Below are 26,066 nucleotides of genomic sequence, written 5' to 3' on the forward strand. Positions count from 1 at the left end.
AGGTATGTAATAGATTTTTAGAATAATGAATCTTTTTGTAACAGTATTTTTATCTAACAGGATTTGTTTTTATAAAATATTTTAGACTAAAGTGGGGTAATGAGGGAATATAATGACCGTATATTTATTGCTAATTGGATATGGATATGACAATTATGTTTACTATGTACATGGAAGCTCCCATATTGCTCCTCCGGTTTATTGTAATTAATTAGCTAAGTTTCATTGTTTCAATGCACAGTGGGTTGGCAGTAATGTGTTCATAGAAGTATCCATTATTGTATTTGTATTTATTAATTTCAGTAGTTGCTGCATACATGCATGTATAGGCTTGTATTTGTATTTTTATATATGTACATGTCTATATATGTTTTAATGGTTTTTAGTATTGGTTGTACACATGCGTATATCTATATAAATATTTATATACATGTAGGTGTGTGGAGGGTTTTGTACAGGTGTAGATATAAGTTTAATGCCGGGAATGCTTTTATGGAATGGTTATGGGATTCCTTTGAACATTTCCATTGCCTTTTAAGAAAACATTTTAAATTATTCTGTAACGACACCCCGAGTATGAAAGGGGTTAAAGCCATTTAGGACATTCCATTTCCGAAGGCAGCTACCGAACACTTCAATCAGCCGAACAAGAAACCATATGAATAATTCTCCCCCAAGTACGAGACGAGGCTCTGTATTGAGGTTCAAACAGGAATGAATTTTTATTTTGAGATCTCACACAAATATATACAGCAGGATGAAAGTACAACCTCAGACCAGAAACCTAATTAACATGAGCTAATTATCTAATCCTTTAGACAGCCTAGGTGACTCAGAGACATGACCTTTAGGACAGACTTCACGTCTCCTAGCTCACCAACTATACAATACACATTATCATACATCTCAATACAGAACTCCTTCATACAATTGCAGGGTTAATTAGCCCAGACAACAATGGCTGAAAGAGAAGCCACACTAGACTCATTTACATTATAGCAGACACAGGCAGAGACAGGTGGCTGGAATTGACATCAGCATCTCCTAACAGTATTTGTCCCAGCATTATGAATCAGCCACTATTTCTAATATGGCAGATACACGTTTCTTTATTTTCTTGGTCACCCTGTGCCCAAAAGTGACTCCCGTCACATGGCTCCCTCTTTGTGTTACACTCCAGCTTGATGCTGGAGGTTAATAATGTGTCCAATGACACCAGTGCTGGGGGTTAATAATGTGTCTGCTAACACCAGTGCTGGGGTTTACTAATGCGTTCGCTGACACCAGTGCTGGGGCTTAATAATGCATCTGCTGACACCAGTACTGGGGTATAATAATGCGTCCGCTGACCCCAGTGCTGGGGTTTAATAATGTGTCCGCTGACACCAGTCCTGGGGTTTAACAATGCATCCACTGACACCAGTGATGGGGGTTAATAATGCGTCCGCCAACACCAGTGCTGGGGATTAATAATGAATCCGCTGACACCAGTGATGGGGGTTAATAATGTGTCTGCTGACACCAGTACTGTTGTTTTTTAAGTTTGCATGCGGCCCCCATGGGATATGAAAACTTGTCTTGTGGCCCTCAGGTAATTTGAGTTTGAGACCCCTGCTCTAAAGCAAACAATGGTTAACAAAAAAACACAATAACGATATGAGATTTACACAATAAAAACACTTTTTTTTAACTGAAATCTATACCAAAAAGATGAAAAAAATATATATGCTGGAGCAAAGGAGCAATCCACTCACTGACTGCACAGGCCCCTCATGCTTGGGTATACACATTTTTTTTTCCTCCTGCAGCACTGCAGGCAAGAATGTTTATATTCTGAGAGCAACAACCTGCTGCTGTCAGAATAAACAGATCAGTGCTGCCGCTGATTGGTGTTCCTGCGAAGTAAATTACAACGGTTAAAGTGTAATTCCACTTTTGTTGAGAAAAAAACATTCCCCTCTGGGTGATCTGTGTACATTGCAGGGATTATAACAATCTTTGTTGCGGATTCCTACCTTTTGTTATTCTGAAGAAATCCCTGTGTGTTTGCCTGTGCCTCTGTTATGAGTGAATCTAATGGGAGTGGTTTCATAATTAACCATCAGCTGTGCAGCTGCAGGGCACTAATGAGGAAAGCTGCTGGGCCTGCATCCCTTTAGACGTGTTCCTATTGAAAGTATCTCTCTAAAAAATGAAATTTTTGTTTCAGGGAATGCCTGAAATCTGACTTGTATCTTAGGGCAGACTTCTGGGAAAATTGGTGAGCCAATCACACAAGCAGGAAATGATGTTTCTGGGGAGTGGTCAGTACACACTCTGTGTACAGAACAACTCCAGGTAGCCATATTGCAATGTATTCTCAGAACATTACATTGGCTGCAGATTGAAAAGGAAAGGTCATTTTTAATAACATTCAATTACAATATGATTAGTGTCACAATTATATGCGCTATATTATTATTTTTTTATTTGCTTTTTTTTTGCCACGCAAGTGGAGTTACCCTTTAACCACTTCACGCAAATTGCTGTACCCGTACCTCGGTACTTTGACGCTAAATACCATTTTTATGGCAGCAGCTAGCTTACATAGTTACATATTAGAAGAGGTTGAAAAAACACACAAGTCCATCAAGTCCAACCTATGTGTATGATTATATATCAGTATTACATTGTATATCCTGTATGTTGCTGTCGTTCACCCCATATACCCATAACCTGGCCTTGGGTTGCCCTTCTCATATCTAACAACACCAAGTCCCCGGCCACCTAATGGTAGAAGAGAAAAGTGCAACAAGGCCAAACTTAGGGAGAAATCAATAGATCTCTAACAATTAACCAGGAGACCTACTCCTGGCAAGTAAATTTGTGAGGAGCTCCCTGACTAAACTCCAGGGTGCTACACAAATAAATCTTACCTGCTAGTGCTAGAAGAGATCAGGCCTGATTCAGCCAACACTGCGATTATGTGTGCAATGTATGAGAGGTGCCGGTGATCTACTGACACTGCACTTGTTGGGGGGTAGAAGGGCTGATCTGCTAACACTGCGTTATTAGGGACACTATACTAAGGGGGGACACTAATATAGTTCTGTTCATGATCAGGATATTGATTCATACAGACACTATACTAGTAATGGCGGTGATCAGGATATTGATCCAGACAGACACTATACTAAGGTGGGGCACTAATATAGTTCTGTTAATGATCAGGATATTGATCCATACAGACACTATACTAGTAATGTTGGTGATCAGGATAGTGATCCATACAGACACTATACTAGTAATGGTGGTGATCAGGATCCTATAGTGTGAGAGTGATAGTGTGCGGACAATCTAATGCTAGCTGACCCTGGCACTATCTGATGTAACAAGTGACCCTAATACAGCGATTGGTGAAAAATACTGTACACTGACGCTGTACTAATGGCACTGATCGGGTGACGGGGTGATCAAAGGGTAAAGGGCAACCAATGGGGTTAAATGTGCCAATCTAAGGTGTGTGGGTGTAAAGTGTGGTGATTATACTCACAGTGTGGTGTTCTCTTCTCTTCCTGAACAGAAAAGGACTCGGGAAGAGAAGAAATCACAAGATAGCTCCCCGTGTTTACAAAATAAAACACAGGAGTGATTTGTCATTGGCTGCCGGTGATCAGCAGGGTACGGGGCAAAATCATTGGCTGGGACCTGCAGCCAATGACAGTGGAGGTTTCTGGGTGTGCGCGTGCATGGGTGTGGAGCTGGAAGAAAGCCATGACATAAAAGTACATTACCAGACCATCCATTGTATTTTTACAACACTTCATCCATGTCTTTGATGATCTTTGATCTCCTTATCAACTGTTTCTTCCATGATGAAGATCAGCCATGGAGTATATCTGAGGTGTATATCAGGGTGTGCTTCTTCCCCACATGAGAGCTGTGATGTCCAGCAACATTCATATAGAAGACATTTCCCACACTCAAGGCACTAATACATCTCGAGGGTTGTGTGGGGTCCCTGATGTACAGGAAGACAGGACTTCAGTGAGGAACAATTCCCTCACTCAGGACAGGAATGCGGCTTCTCCTCGTGTGAGATCTCTGATGTCTGGAAAGACTGGACTTATCTGAAAAGCATTTCCCACACTCAGGACAGGAATATGGTTTTCTCCTGTGTGAGATCTCTGATGTCTGTAAAGATGGGATTTCTGTGCAAAAACATTTCCCGCACTCAGGACAGGAATACAGGTTCTCCCCCGTGTGAGATCTCTGATGTGTGGAAAGATTGAACCTCTGTAAAAAACATTTCCCACACTCAGGACAGGAATGCAGCTTCTCCCCTGTGTGAAATCTCTGATGTCTGTAAAGATGGGACTTCTGTGAAAAACATTTCCCGCACTCAGGACAGGAATACGGCTTCTCCCCCGTGTGAGATCTCTGATGTATGGAAAGATGGCACTTATGTGAAAAACATTTTCCGCACTCAGGACAGGAATATGGCTTCTCCCCCGTGTGAGATCTCTGATGTGTGGAAAGATCAGACTTCTGTAAAAAACATTTCCCGCACTCAGGACTGGAGTACTGCTTCTCCCCTATGTGAGATCTCTGATGTCTGTTAAGACAAGACTTCTGTAAAAAACATTTCCCGCATTCAGGACAGGAATACGGCTTCTCTCCTGTGTGAGATCTTATATGCACATTAAGACGACATTTAAAACGGAAACATTTCCCACACTCAGGACAGGAAAAGCTCTTCTCTGTTGGAAGGACGGCCCCATCCCGCACAGTCTGAGGTTCCTCGGGATAAGAGGAATACGATGGTCCGGCACCGTCCCGCACAGTCTGAGGTTCCTCAGGATAAGAGGAATACGATGGTCCATCTACACTGTGTGGTGCCGGATGGACATTTGAGGTAGTCGGGTTTTCTCCTGGACTATACTGTGTGATGTCCTCATCTTCTACTTTACAGTCTGGAGACAAAGTGAGACAATCCTCTGAGGTTTTCCTCATCTCCCGTCCATCTACTAAAATAGAAATACAAAGATTATTACTAGACATCAGCTGATTGGTTCCCCTAAACCAGGACTCCGCCCACATCAGGCAGCTTTGTCTCTGAGAATCTTACAATTCCCCCCTCAAGGTAACTAGTAAATGGGTCCTCTGATCTCCTACCAGATCATTTCTTTATTCATGGACCTTAGTCAGAGAGGGAGGAAACAACGAGAACTGTCTTCTATAGGAGTGACAGTGATGAGGGGATTATAGGACGAGTGTCCCCTCCCCCTCTATCACTCATTGCCATCTTCCCAACACAAGAAGTCCTGCACTTCCTTATTTAGTCAATGATTTAGTCATGAATAACAGCGGGGATGAGCCCCACCAGAGGTCAGAGAGTGAGGATGGGGGGAGAACAACCAAGATGAAGACTGGACTGATCCTGAAGACCCCCATCATTGGGTTATTGACTCCTCCCCCATTATCACTTTCTGTTTAAGGCTCCAAAGTCTGAGGATGTTATCACATTATTATCACCATGTAAAAGTCTGTCCTCCAATCACATCATCAGATATAAAATGTCCAGCTGGTAGAAAATGAGTGCAAAAGAAGTCAGGACTATGTAATGTACAACATATTGTATAAGATACAACAGATAGGACTATATAGTATCAGAATGATGTAATGTACAACATAGAGTATATAGTGCAGGTGTCAGGAGTATGTAATGTACAATATAAAGTATACAGTGTAAGGGTCAGGACTCATAATATTGGTATTCAGTAATCAGTGGAAGATGAAATGATTACATGAGACAAGTTGCAGAGGTCCCACACCGCTGCCTCCCATCTCCTGAGACTGCACTCAGTGACTTGTAGGGGTGTGGAATTTAATCGCTGCATCGCGATTGGGGGGCCCCCGATGCGACATCGATGCATGCGACCCGAAAAATCGATGTCGGGGGACGTCATCCTGACTTGCCCCGCCCCTCCCGTAAGAGAGATCCGAGCGTTTTTGTCAAAATGCCTTTTTTTTATAAATACAATGATAATCCAGTAAGTGGTCACCTCTGTATGTGTTTTCTTTAAATATATGCAGCTTTATACCTCGTTTTTTAGCGTGTGTATATAACTGTATACACCGCTCATGTGACTGATCGGTCTGGCCAGCCCCTCCCCTCTCACGTCTCTCCTGACGTCAGCCCCGCCCGCCTCTCTTCTAATTGGATAGCTACAGTCGGTGGGCGGGGCTGAGAACACCCACTGACCTGACGAGAGACGTGAGCCTGAGAGAGGAGAGAGGAGGGCCAGAACGAGGAGAGCAGTGAGCAGTCACATCAGCGGCTTATACAGTTACACACACACTAAGAAACGAGGTATGAAAAGCTGCATATATTTTAGAATACACATACAGCGGGGGGGCACTTAATAGATTATATTTTCATTTATCACCAGTCTCCCCACACAGGTATTTTCTAGCAGCAGTATGTAGTGTACACGTATGTTTGTACTCTACATACACCGGCTCCTACACGTGCTCTGTGATGACATTTACCCGCCCCCCCTCGTTTGCACATTCCACTGTGTTAACTCCTAGTGTGCTGGAAGGAACAAACGAGGGGGGCCGGGTAAATGTCATCACAGAGACAGTACAGGGAACTTCACAGGGCTGTTTGTCAGTTGTGGATTTGGATTCTAATCCCTCCTGACCTCCCAGCAGCCGGGTGTGTGTGAATTCCTCTACCCTGTAGTGCACTTTTTAATAAAGTTTTTATTTGCCAAGTGTACATACATAAAAAAGAAAGCATCATTTACAGAATATAATCTCAACCATAATCAACAAGGCAGCAGCAGTATGGACCGTTTACAAGGTTGTACGGTCCACAGATAAAGATATGTTGGCACATATAGCTTTTCTTTCTGCATAATTTACCATTTACCTATATTGGTTACGGGTCATATCGTCCATCAGCATGTGGTATGGCAAAGCAAAAAACAAACTAATAAACAAACCAAAACCATGGGGGTTAATTCCCCCACACCTATCTGTGCTGTGTGCCGTCATCCCCCCCCCCCCCAGATATGCCCTCACCAATAGCATCTCTCATTGAATATTATTCTACAGTGGTATATAGTCATGTCCTTTAAATGTCGCATGGTGTAGTTTCCTTAGAATTTATCCATCTACCCCATATTTTATTACATTTTTTCTTACTACCTCTTGCTTCATAAGTCATTCTGTACAGGGTAATATTTGCATTAACCAGTCCTTTCCATGCGGATAAGGTAAGAACCTCCCTCTTTATCCAGTTCAAGACTATAAGTTTTCTGACATAGTAATACAGTAATCGTAGGAACTGTCTCTTATTGTTATTCATCACCTCATCCTCTATTACCCCCAGGAGTCCCAAGAGTGGCCTACATATATTCAGGAGATCAATAATGTCTGCAATAAACTGGGACACCTGTGACCACAACGGTCTTACTTTACCACACTCCCACACCATGTGAATAAAGGTACCATTTACCACCTGGCACTTGTGGCAAGTAGGGTCATCTCTTCTGCTCATCCTGAATAGTCTGTGTGGGGTATAATACATTTGGTGAAGGTATCGTAACTGTATAAGTTTGTCCCGAGCTGAAATGACTGTGAGCCCATAGGAGGTTAGAACTTCCTCCCACTGGGCCTCAGTCATCTCCGGAATCACCTCCGTCCATCTGCTCCTCATTTTTTCCTCACTGGGCTGTTTTTTGGCCAGAAGAACCGCATAATAGGTAGAGATATGTTGTGTGTGGTCCGGTTCTGCAAGCAATTTTTCCATTCTTGTGTTTTCCAAAAGTATTGGCCCAGTCCCAAATTGAGCATGAGCCACATGTTTGAGTCTGACGTACTGGAATGCCCATGAGTCAGGAATATCCAACTCTCTTTTCAATTGTGCAAATGTTTTAAGGTCCCCATTGTCAAAGAGCTGATGTAAATAGACAAGGCCATGCCTCGCCCACTTGTGTCCATCATCCAGGAGGAAAAAATCTTTTAAACAAGCGTTAAACCACAGAGGGGCATTTGGCGATAAATAGGAGGGTGCGTCCTGTATATGTCTTGTACATGTCTCTAGCACCTGTTTAGCTGGTTTGAGTGCAGTCATGCCACTTTACATCGGCACTTCACCTCTAAAGAAGAAATTTAAAAGCGTCTCATAGGAGGATGCCACAGCTGCCTCCACTGCTGTCGCTGCGTTGTTCAGCTGCGGAAACATACGCCAATGAGCCTGAACTAACTGTGACGCCAAGTAGTACATACGAAGATTTGGGATTGCCAGACCCCCTCTCCCCACCGGCAGTTGCAGAATGGTCAGCGATACTCTTTTTGCCACCCCACAAAAAGGAGGTCAGCAAGGAGTCAATATATCCAAAAGTCTTTTTAGGGATAAACCGCGGGGCATTAGAGACTATGTATAGAAATTTCGGGAGATAAATCATTTTAAACAAGTTAGCTCTTCCTAATAAAGTGAGCGGGAGTTCCTTCCATTTTTGTATTCTGTCCCTAAAGTCTCTAATTACCGGCCAGAGATTCACCTCCGTGAATGACTCGACAGGCAATTGAACGTGTATCCCTAGGTATTTAAATTGGGTTGTGACTGTCAGAGGACATCGAGGAGGGGGCATTAAACCTGGCTGCGGGTCTAGGGGAAATAGTGTTGATTTGGCCCAGTTAATCCGAAACCCCAAAAAGTCTCCGAATTCCTTGATCACCCGGAATGCATTGGCTAGCGATTGGTCAGGGTTAGTGATGGACGAACTTCCGACGGGACGTTTCGCGAACGCGGACCGCGAACGTGGCCGATAGTTCAAGAACCGGAACGTTTTCGGCGGGCCCCATTGACTTCAATAGGAGGCGAACTTCGCAAACCTACAGGTCAAATTTGCAGCCACAAAATAATTAATAGCTTTGCAAACATAGTCCCACCACATGGCCAATGACATAACACATGTATGAGGTGAATCTGGGATCGACAACTACAAGCATTCTTTTTTTATATGGGAAATTGTTGTGACAATTCAGGACTGTGGAGCGCATGAAGGCAATGGAGGAGAGGGAAGGTCAGGGACCAGGGTAGGCAAAGAAGAGGGTGCAGGAGATGATCACCAGCAGCGGGACATACAGCAATGCACCGTGATAGAGTCATCTGACACCAGCACCGTGATAGAGAGCACTGACATCAGCAGCGTGATATACAGCACTAACACCAGCACCGTGATATATATCACTGACACCTGCACCGTTGTACGTGGCCACCCAGTACTGGTCCTTGACCCTTATGCTTTTTATACGGGGGTCCCTATTAAAACACTGGAGCATGAAGGCCCCCATTTGCACTAAACTGGAAGTGGTGTGGTGGCCTGGCTCCTGCTCATCATCCAGGATAATGTCGTCCTCTTCATTCTCCTCTCCCCATCCACGCACAACAACAGGGGTCCCAGAAAGGTTTAAAGCATGCTCTTCTTGCTCCTCCTCATCCGCCCCGGCACCATCCTCCTCTGACTCCTCTTCAGACTCCTGTTGTTCACTTGTCTCAGATAGAGTAGCCACCACTGGGAATTCATCCAGCATTGCAAATTCCTCATCTTCCCGCTCCTGCTCCTCCACAGCTTGATCAATGACACGACGCAGTGCATGCTCCATAAAGAAGGCATAAGGTACCATGTCACTGATGGCGCCATGGCTGCGACTGACCAGTTTGGTGATCTCCTCAAATGGCCGCAGAAGTCTGCATGCGTCGCACATGAGCAGCCACTGGCGCGGTGAAAAAAACCCAGCTCCCCAGAACCTGTTCTGCCGCAGAGTTCATACAGGTAGACGTTAACTGCATGTTTCTGCTGGAGCAGCCTATCAAGCATATAGAAGGTTGAGTTCCATCGCGTCGGGCAATCGCAAATAAGACGTCTGACCGGCAGATTGTGTCGCCGCTGAATGTCAGCAAGGCGAGCCATGGCCGTGTAAGATCTTCTGAAATGGGCCGAGATTTTCCTTTCCTGCCGCAAGATGTCCTGGACCCCAGGGTATTTGACAACGAATCGCTGCACGACCAAGTTTAAGACGTGTGCCATGCATGGCGCGTGTGTGATTTCGCCCTGTTTCAATGCGCTAAACAGATTGGCACCGTTGTCACACACCACTTTACCAACTGTCAAATTGAGCGGTGTTAGCCACTGATCTGCCTGTGAACGCAAAGCTGTAAGGAGTGCCGGGCCAGTGTGGCTCTTGGCTTCCAGGCACAACAGATGCAGCACGGCATGGCAACAGCTTACCTGGCATGTCGAATAGGTTCTGGGGAGCTTGGGCGGTGCAGCGGAAAAGGAGTCAGCCGAGGAGGAGAGGGAGGAGGATGGAGTAGGAGGAGGAGGAGAAGAAGGGCCAGACCTGCATGCAATCCGTGGCGGTAAAACCAAATCTACACGGGTGCCACGGGTTACATGCTTGATAGCTGTCAGAAGGTTCACCCAGTGGGCAGTAAAAGTAATATACCTTCCTTGCCCGTGTTTGCTAGACCACGTGTCTGTGGTCAGATGTATCTTGGCACCGACACTGTGTGCCAGAGATACATTCACTTGCCGCTGAACATGGCCATATAGCTCTGGGATGCCCTTCTCTGAGAAATACTTCCTTCCTGGGACCTTCCATTGTGGTGTTCCAGTGGCCACAAATTTGCGAAAGGCCTCCGAGTCCACCAGTTTATATGGCAGTAGTTGGCGGGCTATCAGTTCTGACAAGCCAGCCGTCAACCGTTGGGCAAGAGGGTTATCCGGCGTCATGATTTTTTTACGCTCGAACATTAGGCCCACGGAAGCCTGCCTTTTTGCAGAAAAACGTGAGCTTGGTGTGATGGAAGGTGGAGTGGAGGACAATTGTGAGGAGAGAGGAGAAGGAGAAGTAGAAGATGAGGCTGGACGGTGAGAGCCTGGAATGTGGCTTGTGTGTTCCGTTGCTCCCATTTGGCTCGGTGATGGCTGCTCATGTGCCTTCTTAAGTGTTGGGCTTACCGCGACTAATGCGTTGACTGCAAAGATTGCAGATGGCAACGCTATTGTCAGCAGCGGACACGTTAAAAAAAGCCCACACTGCGGAGCCATGTGCCGGTGTCCTGGGAGCGCCAGATGTGACCGTACATGGTCGATGACTCGCTCCTGATACATTTGCAGTCTGCTTTGTCCCTCCTGTGCAATGTAAGTTATTCCTGCTTCTCCTCCCTATCTGCTGGTCCATATCTCCCTCTGAACTCCCCTCCTCTTCCTCTCTTGTGGGCACCCACGAGACATCACTAGACACGTCATCATCAACGTCACCTTAACCACCGCTATAAGTAGAGATCTCGGAGTAGGCAGCAACACCGGGGACTAACCTCCTCCTTGGGCTGATCTGGGTACTGTCGTCAGACTGCTGAGTAGCGGTTGTTGCTACCTCCTCTTCCTGATCCAATACCAAGAGTGGCTGCGCATCAGAAATGTCTTCTTGATATGGATCAGAAAATAATTCCTGTGACTCAAGCGGAAGGTATGTGGTGGTGGTGGTGTTAGTGTCTTTGGGGGTGCACATAGAGGAAGAGGGTGCAGATCGAGAGGATGAGGAGGGTGCAGAAGAGTAAGATTGAGCGAGCCACTCAACCAAGTCTGGTGCATACTTTAAAGTAATTGAACGCACCTTCTGCAACTTCCCACTTTGGCTCAAGCCTGTTGCTCCTGCCCTAACCCTACCACCCCTGCGGAAGGGCCCGACTCTTCCTCTGCCTGTCATTTTTTAAATGACCCTGTGACAAAATTCTCAGTCCCTATACCGATGAAGGACTGCAGTATAGGGCAGCGGTCAGCAGTAGTGCACCTCAACCCTATGTATTGTGGACCTATACCAGTCCTTATAGAATGGCAGACTGTACCTCACTCAACCCTATGTACTCTAGAACCCTAGACAGACCAAGTTACCAGTCCTTATAAGGACCTTTGTGGAACAAGTAGGTTGTGAGTGATTAGAAGACTGTACGTCAGTCCCTATACCGATGAAGGACTGCTGCAGTATAGGGCAGCGGTCAGCAGTAGTGCACCTCAACCCTATGTATTGTGGACCTATACCAGTCCCTATAGAATGGCAGACTGTACCTCACGCAACCCTATGTACTGTTGTACCCTATACCTTACCAGTCCTTATAAGGACCTTTGTGGAACAAGTAGGTTGTGACTGATTAGCAGACTGTACGTCAGTCCCTATACCGATGAAGGACTGCTGCAGTATAGAGCAGTGTTCAGCAGTAGTGCACCTCAACCCTATGTATTGTGGACCTATACCAGTCCTTATAGAATAGCAGACTGTACCTCACTCAACCCTATGTACTATAGCACCCTACACCAGGTTATTACTAGTCCTTATAAAGGACCTTTGTGGAACAAGTAGGTTTGAATGATTAGCAGACTGCAGCAGAAGGGCAGCAGTCAAGTATAATATTCTTTCTATATTTGGAAGAAAGAATATTATACGTGTACAAGCCTATTACCATTCCACTGATACCAGTCCTGAAAAGAACCTTTGTGGAACTAATATAGTAACAGCTGCTGATTAAACTGACCCTCACTGCCTCACACACTGCTTCCTGCCTGTCCCTATATAAACTGACAAAACAGAGGCTACTGGAACAATAACTGGAATAGCACTTTTGTGGACCTGATAGTAACAGCTAATGATGATGACTAAACTGACTGTCCCTGCAGCAGACACACCGTCCTGTCCCTTTCTCTAAACTGACAAAAGACGCTCAGGCTGCTGCAACAATCAGTAGCACAGCAAACCTATATACACCTAACACCTATACCAGTCCTGAAAAGAACTTTTGTGTACCAAATAGCTAGCGATTTGGGTCACTGCAATCTCTCCCTGCTCCACACAGCAACCTCACCCTATAGTGACAGAAGAAAGAATGTAAAATGGCCGCCGGATCGGGTCTATTTATAAGTTAGGGGGAATGTCCAAGTGTCCATGTGCTGTCATGTCTCAATTGGCTGTCCTGTACCCCATGATGGATGTGTCATCATAGGTCAAAGTTCTTTTACACAGTAAAAACACGGAAGTCCGCCGGGTGAACGGCAGCAATAGTCCGCCGATTGGGCGAATCGCGAACAGCCAAAATTTGCGGCGAAACGATCGCCGGGCAAATCGTTCAGCCATCACTAGTCAGGGTCCCCCAGATAAAGCAATATATGGTCTGTGTATAACGAAACACGTTCCTCCAGATCCCCAAGCAAAAGTCCCTCAATGTCACCCCGAGTCCTAAGTTTGGCTGCCAGGGGCTCTATAACCAGAGCAAAAAGGAGAGGGCATAGGGGACATCCCTGCCGTGTCCCCCTCCCAAGCCAAAAAGAGTTCGAAATATGTCCGTTCACTCCGATACATGCTCGGGGGTCATTATTAGGGATGAGCTGTACGTTCGACTCGAACATTGGCTGTTCGTGCGTTCGGCGAATTCCGAACGTTTTGGCCGTTCGCGTCAAAATTCGAGTGACGCGCGCGCGGACCACAATGCACTGCGTTGGCGCAGTGCATTGCTGCCCGATGATTGGACAAGCATGCACTGTGACCCCGCATGCTTGGCCAATCGCAGCGCCGGCAGCGAGGAGAGCCATGATTGGCCACAGGCATCCTGCCTGTGGCCAATCATAGCTCAGGCTGTGTAGTGCACGCCCCACACTATATAAGGCCGCCTTTAAGGCGGCCTCCTGTAGTGTGTTACTTTGCATCTGAAGCAGTGGGTGTTCTGTGTACCTTCAACACAGTACACACCAATCGTTTTTGGCTGATTTCCTATCTTGCTGCTGTGTAGTGGTTGTTGTCTGTGCCCTGACCGCAGTATACACCACTATATTCACCTCACCTATATAGCTAGTGATCTAGCTTTAACCACTTAACTGCCCATTGCCGATTAACAGCTTCAGGGCGGTTGTTTAACTCAGAGAGGCCATTAATTAACGGCCTCCCAGAATTCTGCTCTCGCGTGCCCCGAGGTGTGCGCACTCGAGAGCATCCGTGACCGCCGGGTCCACAGGACCCGGCGCATCACGGTAAACGGGCGCTCATAGCGGCCGTTTACCACGTGATTGCTCCGTCAAATGACGGAGTGATCACTTGGAAACAAACCGGCGTCATGTTATGACGCCTGTTCCTCCCTCCCCTTTCTGTACCGATCGGTACAGCGGAGGGGAAAGAGATCGGTGTCAGCAGCGATGTGGGCTGCATCTGCAGTGCCCACATCGCTGCTCACCGAATTTAACCCCTCAATTCCCTGCCAATACTCTGCAATACCAGTGCATACTCTGCAGTACCCTGCCATTACTCTGCAGTACCCCGCCATTACTCTGCAGTGCAGTACCCTGCCATTACTCTGCAGTACCCCGCCATTACTCTGCAGTACCCCGCCATTACTCTGCAGTGCAGTACCCCGCCATTACTCTGCAGTACCCCGCCATTACTCTGCAGTGCAGTACCCTGCCATTACTCTGCAGTGCAGTACCCTGCCATTACTCTGCAGTGCAGTACCCTGCCATTACTCTGCAGTACCCTGCCATTACTCTGCAGTACCCCGCCATTACTCTGCAGTAACCCCCATTACTCTGCAGTACCCCCCAATACTCTGCAGTACCCGCCATTACTCTGCAGTACCCGCCATTACTCTGCAGTACCCCCAATACTCTGCAGTACCCTGCTATTACTCTGTAGTACCCTGCCAATACCCCGCTAATACTCTGTAATACCCTGCCATAAATTGCCATACCCAGCCATACTCAGAGATACCCAGCCATACTCGGTGATACCCTGAAATACCCAGCCATAGACGCCCCCCACCCCTCACCGCCCTCCGGTGCTTCTACCAACTCGCCAGTACGATCAAAGCCAGAATCTTTTTTTTATTTTTTATTTCAGGCTTCCCAGCCTAGAGGTGAGATGTGGGGTCATATTGACCCCCCAGATTTCACTGTAAAGAGGACCTGTCACCCCATATTCCTATTACAAGGGATGTTTACATTTCTTGTAATAGGAATAAAAGTGATCAAAAATATATTTTTGGGGAAAAAAATGTCAAACTAAAATAAATAAAGTAAAATGAACAATAAAAAAATAAAATAAAAATTAAAGCGCCCATGTCCCCATGTGCTCGCATGTGCCACACATGTGAGGTATCGCCGAGAATGTTAGAGCGAGAGCAATAATTCTAGTCCTAGACCTCCTCTGCAACTCAAAACATGTAACCAGTAAAAAAAAATTGAAAGCGTCGCCTATGGGGATTTTTTAAGTAGCGACGTTTGGCGCCATTCCACGGGCATGTGCAATTTTGAAGAGTGACATGTTTGATATCTATTTACTCAGCATAACTTCATCTTTCACTTTATGCAAACATTGGGCTAACAAGTGGTTAATAATAGAGCTTGCAGTCAGTAGTGTTAGGAGATAGTGCGTGCTGTCCGCGTGCTCTGTACCCAGTACATACCGCTATAATATAGGGCAGGCCCCTACTTTCAAACATCCAACTTACAAACATCTCCTACTTGCAAACGCAAGGAGACAACAGCAAGTGAGATGAAAAAAGACGGACGACAAAACAAATTATACAGGGGTGATAACCCTTCCCTATGTTTTCCAAAAAGCTTAAAGATAGTTTTTTTGACTGGAGCTACACTTTAAAAATGTACCAGTTGAAAATGACAAACAGATTCAAATTTAAAACACAACAAACCTACACAGTCCCTGTCTTGTTTGCACCGCCTGTATACTGCTGTTCTGAGTATATAGGGCCTGGGGGCCACACGCATTTCCTTTTTTTAATATGGGTACGGGGTTCCCCTTAATATGTGTACAAGACCCAAATAGGCTGGTAATGGGCAGGGAGGGCTACCCATGCCATTTTTCTGAATGATTTTCAACCATATTGCAGGAACCAGATATAACATTAAAACCGCAAGCAGTTTTAAATGGTGTTATTTCCGTTTAATGTCATTTGGTGCAGGGACTGTTCTAAACACGGGAAACACGTGGCACTTCACAGGCATACTACAGACACCCCCCAGGCACCATATTTAAAGGAATATTTCACTTTTTTTTTTTTCACTTTAATCGTCATTAAAATCAGTGCTCCCGCCAAAACGGCCGTTTTTAAAACTTTTTTTGCAGTGACCCATGTCCCCTGAGGCAGGAGGCAGGTCCCCAAACCCTTTTTAGGACACTATCTTGCATATTAGCCATTAAAATTAGCACTTTCCAATTCGAACGTTCGAGTCCCATAGACTTCAATGGGGTTCTAACGTTCGTACCGAACGCGGGGGTCGTTCGCAAGTTCTGGTGCGAACCGAACCGGGGGGTGTTCGGCTCATCCCTAGTCATTATATAGTAATCTAACCCAGTTCACAAACCTCGGTCCAAAACCCATTTTATCCAGTAGGGAGAACATGTATTTCCACTCGATTGAATTGAATGCCTTTTTTGTATGGAGTGAGGCTATCACTCGGCTACCGATATTAGCATGGGAAATTTGCATATTCACATAGAGTCTAGTGAGGTTCCTTTGAGCGCAGCGGCCTGGGATAAAACCTGTTTGATTGGAGTTGATCAGTTTGAGAATCACCAATTGCAATCTTCAGGCCAAAATTTTGGCCAGTATTTTGGCATCAGTATTGATCAAAGAGATCGGTCTATACGATTCACATTCTTGTGGGTCCTTCCCGGGTTTTGGGATCAAAACGATCAAAGCTTCGCGCATGGATTCCGGCAAGATACCCTCTTTTTCTGCAGCCACAAACACTTTTAGAAGGCGAGGGACTAAACTCTCCTTGTGGAGCTGGTACCATTCCGCCGGGAAACCGTCTAGTCCAGGTGACTTACCCGGGCTGAAGGAGGAAATGGCACCAGCTATTTCTTCAGTGGTGATAGAATGCACCCTGTAGTGCACTTAGTAAATCGGAGTTCCACCCGTTTTTTCGTTTATTAAAAGTCAGCAGCTACAAAGTGTAGCTGCTGACTTTTAATAATCGCATTCACCTGTCCCACGGTCCATCGATGTGGTCGCACTGAGCATCTCTCCTCTCCCCCTCCTCTCCTTAGCGCCATCATATCTACTGACACGCACCCGTGACAGCTTACGGCCGGACGCGCACTCCACTCTGCCATTTGCCAGACAATGGTCCCAGGAGATCGCTGGCAGAGAGGGGCCGCCTAGTAATTGTTTTTGTTTATTAAAAGTCAGCAGCTACAAAAAAAGTGTATCTTCTGACTTTTAATAAAAAGACACTCACCTGTCCCACAATCCAGCGATGTGGCCACCTGAACCCTCCAATCTCTCCCCTGCCTGTCCACGGTGCTGGCAATACTACTGTGGGCACCCAGGTGTGACATCTTGCAGCTTCACAGCCAGGTACGCATCTCTCTCTGCGCTGTCCTGCACAGCCGGGCAATCTTCTGGGACCTGTGATGTGTCCCAGAAGATTGCAGGGAGGAAGGGCCGCCTAGGTGGCCCAAGCTGAAGTGGTAGCATGTCAGTAATCGTGATGCATCGCGGAATCAAATTGAATCATTGACCAGATAATCGTAATCGAATCGTGAGACCAGTGAAGATGCGCACCCCTAGTGACTTGGGTCTGAGACTATACAGACATATCCCTCCACCCGGCACAGCCAGCAGACAACACAACAAGTAATCCTGGGGGGATTGTTCTGTCAGAGATCTTGTCATACCCGGGTATGGGGCAGAAGACCCAAATCACATACCCCAGGTGCCTAGATCTAGTAACATCTATGGGGAAAATGAACATTTTGCTGCCAGCTGATCCCCAGAATCTCCATAAATCCAGTCTAGATACATAAATTGTGTCGGCAGCACAGGGAAGGAAGATTATCACCCAGCCCCGCCCTACTCTGGACCAATCAGTGAGCAGTATGGGTGGAGGAATGTATTTAGTGTTAATGACCCACCTGTGCTGATCTCTGTAGGAGTGTCCTCCTCTATAAATGTCCCCGTTATTCCATCCTCCTCCATAGACTGCTGATCATCCCTCACATACCTCTCTTCTTCTTCTGATTTCACCTCAAATTCTATATCCATTGGATCTCCACTCTAAACCAAGAAAATGAGAGAGAATATCATCCGTAAGATAGAAGATTTATTATTGTGACATCACATAGAAAATCCACACATTGTCTCCATAAGTCTGTGTTTTACAAGCTCCATCCCACCAACCTTGAGGTAACAGTGGGGGATGGTGTGACCTTCCTGTGTGGAATCCCGGGAATACAGAGGACGGGGACATCTCTCTGGTGGGTTCCTGGTATTTGGTGGCTCCATCATATCCTTGTGTCCTTCTGAAAACTCCTCCATCACTCCATACTCCTCATCCTCCTCTTTATACTCTTCTTTAACATCAATATTATCATCCCCGAGGTTTCCACTCTGAATATATAATAAAACATTCATTGTAACAATCATGCTGTGTATAAATCAGAACTACCAATAATTGTCACTCATCTACCTGATGATGGTGGGGGATGGTGTGATCTTCCTGTGTGGAATCCCGGGAATACAGAGGACGGGGACATCTCTCTGGTGGGTTTCTGTAGCTGGATGACTCCTCCATGGTGTCCTGGTACAGATCTTTGTGTTCTTTTAGAGACTCCTCCATCCCCCCATCCTCATCATCCTCCTCTTTTATCTCTTCTTTAGAATCTCTCAGGTTTCCACTCTGAATATATAATAAAAATGACATCAATGGTAACAATGCAGATAATGTACAGATCCTAATGATACTATCAGTGATTGTTCCTCATCTACCTGATGATGGTGGGGGATGGTGTGACCTTCCTGTGTGGAATCCCGGGAATACAGAGGACGGGGACATCTCTCTGGTGGGTTCCCATTACTGGATCCATCTGTAGGAAACACACACACTGACTGAATACATTGTTTCTATGTGTTTATCAGATGATGGGGGATGGGTGGAGCCTCCGTACTGCTCTCTCCTTTACAATAAAGTCTCCTCTTACCCGGTGATGTGAGGGGCGGCTGATTGTCCATCATGACGTCCTTGTAGAGATCCTTGTGTCCTTCTAAATACTCCCACTCCTCCATGGAGAAATAGACAGTGACATCCTGACACCTTATAGGAACCTGACACACACAATGATACAGTCACCATCCAGACACATCCCTTGTCTGTTACTGGATAATGTCCCAGAATTCCCAGAATCCTCCTCACCTCTCCTCCATCATCTCTCTGGTGACTTCTAGAATCTTCTTTGTATTTCTCTATTCTATCAGGGAGGGAGGTGGAGGCAATGTGATGGTCATATGATCTCCAGACTTCACAGGAGGAAAACTCTAGATCTGAACACAAATAGTAAAATCAAATGATATTGCCAGAATCCTCCTCACCAAAGCTTGTAGAAGGAATTCTGATGTCATTACACATAATGCAGGACCAACAGTCCCACTTTGCTAGTGAGGATGCCAAGAGTCCGCCCACATCCTAAAAGCAGCAGAAAAAAAAAGTCAGAAAGAGGGACATTGCTAGAAGGAGCTGTGAGGTCAGTGTGATGTCATAGGACATATAGACTCAGGATGGAGGGACATTGGGGGGAGGAGCTGTGAGGTCAGTGTGATGTCATAGGACATATAGACTCAGGATGGAGGGACATTGGGGGGAGGAGCTGTGAGGTCAGTGTGATATCATAGGACATAGAGACTCTGGATGGAGGGACATTGGGGGGAGGAGCTGTGAGGTCAGTGCGATGTCATAGGACATATAGACTCTGGATGGAGGGACATTGGGGGAGGAGCTGTGAGGTCAGTGTGATGTCATAGGACATATAGACTCTGGATGGAGGGACATTGGGGGAGGAGCTGTGAGGTCAGTGTGATGTCATAGGACATATAGACTCTGGATGGAGGGACATTGGGGGAGGAGCTGTGAGGTCAGTGTGATGTCATAGGACATATAGACTCTGGATGGAGGGACATTGGGGGAGGAGCTGTGAGGTTAGTGTGATGTCATAGGACATATAGACTCTGGATGGAGGGACATTTGGAGGGGGAGATTTGAGGGGTCCTCTATATGAGGCTCCTGTACAAACCAAATCATTGCTCCTGGGTGTGTCCTTCCTCTCCTAAACTGAAGAGTGAACTTTGACCTTTACCATACAGAAATCTGTCAGGAATGTGTGAAAGTAAGCTCTCATGTGATCAGGTGATGTGCGGAGGAATGGAGTGTAAATAGCACAATTTTCTCCAGAGCTCCTAATGGTGGGGATGGATTTTGCTGAGTGCTGGTGCCAAGTTTCCACCCCCCAGGATCACTGCAGGTGTGGAGAAAAGCTGTGTAAGAGGATATGGAGGAGAGATGAGGAGGAGATCCAGGAATCAGGATAAAGGTCAGGACAAGCAACAGACGAGCGCATCCAAGAGATGAAGCCGGGGTCACTACACAGAAAATCAATCCAAGGAAACAACAGGCAGGACGAGGAATAGCAAGAAGGAGCTCAGAGACAAATGAGAATATTGCTCAACCAATGGGAGATGATCTCAGCATGACTTACATAATGAAGGAGATGAGGGGGAGGGGAGGAAGTCACTTATGGTGACCATAGAGACATGGAAATTCAGCTGGTTCAGCAGGAATCGGTCACATTTCCATCCATGTGTGGTCACTGCCCGATAAAAGTCACTCCATCAGCGGCTGCAGCCAATAGCTTCATCACTGATCTGTGTATTCTGAGAGCGGAGGAGCACCCCCCATTGTCAGAATACAATAGTGCAGCGGGGAGGATTCCCCCATCCCCCTCCAATGTGTGGATGGGGGAATCACTTCAGTTTTTTCCTCTCATCCCGCTGGATGAACGATAAAACTGAACCATGTATGGCCAGATTTGGAAGGAAGATATATTCATCATCAACTGATCACCCTGAAGGGGTTAATCTACATATTACCTCCTCTGCCACCAGATCCAGCCACGTCTCCTCTCTACGTCCTTCCAAATGGAATGTCCTATGTACATGACATCACTTCCTGTCTGTAGCTGACATCACTTCCTGTCTGTATTCCATAGAGACTTTTTTTGCTGGGTAGAGGTGAGATCACCACCTTGTGGAGCTCAGAGGAACTGCAGCTGAAGAAACGTCTCGTAGAGTGAACACGGCTGTTTCAAGTATTATTATTATTATTATTATTATTATTATTATTATACAGGATTTATATATACGCAGCACTTTACAGTATAGAAATGAAGACACTGCAAGCTGTTTGAGGAGTCATATTGAATTGTATAACAGGAACAGCAAACACAGAACAGGAAACAGTAAGTACAAGCAATGCAATATTACCATAGAGTATTGTTATGGATGATGATATGGATGATATGTTTCTTTAATCCAACTCTATGGTGCATCTCTGTTGTACTTCTTCCTGTGTTGTGTTTCCTGTTCCTGCTGGGTCTTTCAGTAAACATGGCTTATGTACAGTAATGTCTTGTGTTGTCTCTACATACATCACATCAAACATGGTGTCAGAAGATTTCTGGATCCATGCTCTTCCCACACATTTGATGCTGGGAGCCTGCCAGCCTTGATGTGAGTGTTCTTGGAACTGATTTTGCCTCCTGACAATTGCAGGCCTGTCCTGGATGCTGAGTATTTGCAGCAAGGAAAACAGCATCATGGCAGCTAACAGCATTGCACGGCCTGAGGCAATGAGGGTGAGGGGAGATGTCAGCAGTAACTGGGACAATTTCAGGGCAGAGTTTGAGGACTACTCCCTAGCCACAGGGTTAGATGAGAAGCCTGCAGCAGTGCAAGCAACCACACTGAGGAGGGTGATGGGCAGTGAATGCCGCCATGTTTACAAGCATAATCTGAACCTCACAGAGGAGCAAAAGAGTGACACCAAACCCATTCTGGGTGCATTAGAAGCTTTCTTCAGACCCTCTAAAAATGTCCTATATGAAAGATATATATTTGGCTGCTGTAAGCATGAAGACTGTGAATCAATAGACAGGTTTGTCGCAAGGCTAAGAGAAAAAGCTGCAAGCTGTGAGTACGGCTCTCTGAGAGATGAACGTATTCCTGATAAAATAGTTTTGGGTATCACCAGTGAAAGCACACGCCGCCGCTTGTTGAGGAAACGCGATTTAGATCTACAAACAGCAATTGCGATATGTGGCACTGCAGAACTTACTGACAAACATATGCAAGCTATGGAGCAGGATAAATGGATTGACAATATCAATGCAGCCTCTAAACAACAGCAAAGCTACAAAAACCACCAGCATAAGTTTCAGCACAAGGGTCACCTACACAACTCACCTGGGAGGAAGCCGGCATCATGCAAGTATTGCGGCAATGTGCATGTACGAGAGGAAGAAAAGTGTCCTGCATATGGGAAAATCTGTACTGCACGTGGTAAACCAAATCACTTTGCAAGAGGGTGTCTCTCCAGTAAAACGGAAGCAAGGAAGCTGCACACAATTGAGCAAACGTCAGATCCGGAGGATGCACACCGGCTTAGCACTGATATGGTTTACTCCTCAGAATGCATTGGTGCTGTAAACACAAAGGGCAAAAAATGGTTTGTACACCTCAGATTACACAATATAATCCAACCCTGCCAGCTGGACTCGGGTGCAACGTCTGATGTCATGAGTATAAAGGACAAAATGAAACTGGCACCCAGAGCACCCCTTCAGCCTAGTATCACCAAACTAAAGTTGTATTCAGGGGAACTAATGGAATCATTGGGGCTATTCCAAACAGAATGCAGCATACGTGATTGTGTACACAAACTGAACTTTGAGATTGTTGATGACGATCAGAAACCGATATTATCAGGTTCAACATGTGAGCGCCTTGGACTGACGCTGTTCACCATTCCTGCTGAGCTACATAATGTTGATAATCAGCCTGCAAAATCTCTGACTAGGCCAATGACAAAACAGAAAATTCTTCACGCCTACGGTGATGTCACGTACCTGATGGTCGAGCCTGGAGTGCAGGGAGCGGCCCCTCGTATCCCCTGGCTATTGAACCCCTGAAGGTGGAGACAGGTATTCAACAGTCCAGAGGGCACAAGTGCCTGGTAGACGGTATCAGTCCGGGAGGTCAGCTGGGCACAGATAACAGGCTGGTATAGCGGATGGTGCTTGACTGTCGCTGGCAGGCACAAGTGCGGGAACTGGCTGGTGAGCAGATGTTCCGTAATGCAGGAACTCAGGTAGGTAGCAGGAACAGCGGAATCAGATACAGGCCGGGTCAGCAGGAGACGATCAGCAAGGTACAAAGGGATGAGGCAGAAGACGTGGTCAAACAGGCAGAGGTCGTAGGCAGGCAGCAATCGATCAGAGTCAAGGAACAAGCCGGATGTCAGGAATCAGATAACAGGTTCGGATACAAACAGCACGGATCACGGACACGCTGTAGACTGGACAGCACAGATGGAAGGGAGCCAATGACTAAAGAAGGCTTCAGGGCGCCAAGCGAACGTACGACGGGTCAGCGCGCCCTCGCACGTAGACGTGCACCCGTTCGTGACCTACGTGTGCGCGTGTGCGCGTTCGTGTCGACGCGAGTGCGTTCGTTAGCTTTGACGCGCGTTGACGGGAAACGACGGACTCTCCACGACAGGTTCCGACGGGTAAGGTTTCTATGTCTGGTCGAGACGTTAGGGCGATCGTGACATTGCCCCCCCCCAAGGGGCAGCCCCCGGATGCCCAACCGAGCCCACTTGTTCGGGTGAGAATTCTTGAAGGCGCGGATAAGTCTCTTGGCATGAATATTAGCCTCTGGCTCCCAGGAATTCTCCTCGGGTCCGTAGCCCTTCCATTTAACTAAGAATTGGACCTGGTTTCCTCTTTTCCTACAGTCCATGATGGCCTCAACTTCGAACTCGATCTCTCCATCGACCAACACCGGTTCCGGAGGGCAGGAAGTCCTGTCAGAGAAAGGATCCTCAACTGCAGGCTTGAGGAGCGAAACGTGGAACACCGGGTGAATTCGGAAAGACTCAGGGAGTTCCAACTCGAATGCCACGTCATTTAGCTTCCTTTTGATCGGGAAGGGACCCAGGAATTTTGGACCCAATTTCTTGGAGGGACAGGATAACTTGAGATTTAAAGTGGACAGCCAGACCCTATCCCCGGTCTTGAGATCCAGCTCCCCTCTTCTTCTTCTGTCGAAGACTTTCTTATTATGTTCCTGCGACTTAGTCAAGGTTTCCTGTAAAAGTTTATTATTCTCTTCAAAGAAAGCAAGTCTCTTCTGAAGGGCTGGTACCGGACATTCAGGAAGATCGCCAGACAAGAACAACGGATGGTACCCGAAATTTGCATAAAAAGGGGACTGTTTGGTGGCTGAATGGACTGAATTATTGTAGGCGAACTCGGCCATAGGTAGCAGGGAGACCCAATCGTCTTGTGAGAAGGACGAGAAGCAACGCAGGTACTGCTCTAAGGTCTGATTCGTCCTCTCGGTCTGACCGTTGGTCTGCGGATGGTAGGCTGAGGACATGCAGAGGTCGATCTTCAGAGTTGCACAGAGTGCCTTCCAAAATCTAGATGTGAACTGCACCCCCCTGTCAGACGTGATATTGGCGGGGATGCCGTGAAGTCTTATAACTTCCTTTATGAAGACGTTAGCTGTCTCCGCGGCAGAGGGAGTGCCCTTCATGGGCAAGAAATGAGCCATCTTCGTGAACCTGTCGACTACGACGAAGATCGCTGTATGGTTCTCCGAAGGGGGGAGCTCGACGATAAAATCCATGGAGATCATTCTCCATGGTCTATCAGGGACAGGTAGAGGTCTTAGTAAGCCCCAGGCTCTGGACTTGTCGCCCTTACTCCGAATGCAGGTCGTGCAGGCCTGTACGTAACTCTTGCAGTCGCTCTTCATCTGCGGCCACCAGAAGTTACGCCTGAGTAATTCTAATGTTTTGAACGTTCCAAAGTGGCCAGCCATGGGATGGTCATGACAGGAAGCCAGAACCAAGGTCCGAACTGTCTGGGGGACGAAGATCCTGTTCCCATGCCACATAAGATCATCGCTGGAGGACAGCGGGATACCGGGTGGAGGTGAGGCGCCTCTGGAAGCCTGTTTAACTTGAGAGACCACATCTCCTTGGAGTAAGAGGAAGTTTCCAGCAGAAAGGATGGTGTCACTGAGAGGTGGATCTTCCGGCTGGCTAAACATACGGGATAAAGCATCTGGCTTCGTGTTCTTGGATCCGGGGCGGAAGGTTATGTGGAATACGAACCGTGAGAAAAAGAGTGCCCACCTGGCTTGACGAGGCTTCAACCTTTTAGCTGTCTTCAGATATTCGAGGTTTTTGTGATCTGTATAAATCAGGATTGGGTGGATAGCCCCTTCTAACAGATAGCGCCACTCCTCCAGTGCCGACTTAATTGCCAGTAGCTCACGGTCGCCCACGTCGTAGTTTCTCTCGGCTTCGGATAGTTTGCGGGAGAAGAACGCAACTGGGTGGAGTACGGACTTAGGTCCCTGCCTCTGGGACAGCACAGCTCCGACTGCCACCTCCGAAGCGTCAACCTCAAGGGTGTATGGCAGGGTAGGATCAGGATGTTTCAGAATCGAAGCTGAAACGAATAGCTTTTTCAGGGCTTCGAAGGCCTCTTGTGCCTCAGGTGTCCAGCGGAACTTGGTGCCCAGCTTGGTTAGCCCGGTAATGGGGGCGATGATGGAGGAGAATCCCTTTATAAATTTGCGATAGAAATTCGCGAAGCCCACAAACCGCTGAACTCCTTTTCTATCGGATGGGGCAGGCCAGTCCTGGATTGCAGTTATCTTCTGGGGATCCATCTCGACCCCTCGAATCGAGATAATCAGACCAAGGAACTGGATACTCTCCTTCTCGAAAACGCATTTTTCAGGCTTGGCATACAGGCCGTGAGAGCGGAGGCGAGTCAGGACCTTCTTGACATGTTCTCTGTGGGTGACTAAAGTGGAGGAAAAGATTAGTATATCATCCAAATAAATGATAACAAACAAATCTAAATAGTCTCTGAAGATGTCG

At 46.7% G+C, this 26,066-nt stretch overlaps 4 protein-coding genes across 7 annotated transcripts in view; 1 reads left to right on the forward strand and 3 right to left on the reverse strand.

Annotated features, from left to right (window-relative positions):
• LOC143989570 (uncharacterized) overlaps positions 1-26,066 on the forward strand; it is a 146,520-nt gene that overhangs the window by 54,025 nt on the left and 66,429 nt on the right. The window lies entirely within an intron of this gene.
• Positions 1-26,066, reverse strand: part of LOC143989636 (uncharacterized) — a 353,768-nt gene that overhangs the window by 31,497 nt on the left and 296,205 nt on the right. For 3 of the 4 annotated variants that reach the window (XM_077489887.1, XM_077489886.1, XM_077489885.1), the window contains one exon: positions 18,830-18,927. In XM_077489887.1, the coding sequence (XP_077346013.1) occupies positions 18,830-18,927 (98 nt within the window). Of the gene's footprint in view, positions 1-18,829; positions 18,928-19,041; positions 19,382-20,980; positions 21,346-26,066 lie in introns of those variants that run through there. The other variant, XM_077489888.1, reaches the window with a different exon arrangement.
• Positions 698-5,094, reverse strand: LOC143989788 (uncharacterized). Its single transcript, XM_077490057.1, has 2 exons — positions 4,830-5,094; positions 698-4,775 (listed from the first exon to the last, which is right to left on the reverse strand). The coding sequence occupies exons 1-2, from the start codon at positions 5,077-5,079 to the stop codon at positions 4,024-4,026; spliced, it is 1,002 nt and encodes a 333-aa protein (XP_077346183.1). The 5' UTR covers positions 5,080-5,094; the 3' UTR covers positions 698-4,023.
• On the reverse strand, positions 17,907-18,764 carry LOC143990002 (uncharacterized). Its single transcript, XM_077490241.1, has 3 exons — positions 18,531-18,764; positions 18,242-18,451; positions 17,907-18,118 (listed from the first exon to the last, which is right to left on the reverse strand). Exons 1-3 carry the CDS (start codon positions 18,762-18,764, stop codon positions 17,915-17,917), a joined length of 648 nt encoding a protein of 215 aa, XP_077346367.1. The 3' UTR covers positions 17,907-17,914.

The sequence above is a fragment of the Lithobates pipiens genome, unplaced genomic scaffold (assembly GCF_037356315.1).
Source record: "Lithobates pipiens isolate NorthernLeopardFrog02 unplaced genomic scaffold, aLitPip1_a1.2 Scaffold_18, whole genome shotgun sequence".
Lineage (NCBI taxonomy): Eukaryota > Metazoa > Chordata > Amphibia > Anura > Ranidae > Lithobates > Lithobates pipiens.

Bases quoted from the DNA above. Each gene is read 5' to 3' on its own strand.
- LOC143989788 (XM_077490057.1), bottom strand. From the start codon at position 5,079: ATGTGGGCGGAGTCCTGGTTTAGGGGAACCAATCAGCTGATGTCTAGT. The intron at 4,776-4,829 runs CTCAGACTGTGC...ATCCCGAGGAAC, and splicing joins TTCCTCTTATCCTGAGGAAC to CTCAGACTGTGCGGGATGGG.
- LOC143990002 (XM_077490241.1), bottom strand. From the start codon at position 18,764: ATGTCATTTTTATTATATATTCAGAGTGGAAACCTGAGAGATTCTAAA. The intron at 18,452-18,530 runs GTAGATGAGTGA...TTATATATTCAG, and splicing joins CCATCCCCCACCATCATCAG to AGTGGAAACCTCGGGGATGA. The intron at 18,119-18,241 runs GTTGGTGGGATG...TTCTTGGTTTAG, and splicing joins TCCCCCACTGTTACCTCAAG to AGTGGAGATCCAATGGATAT.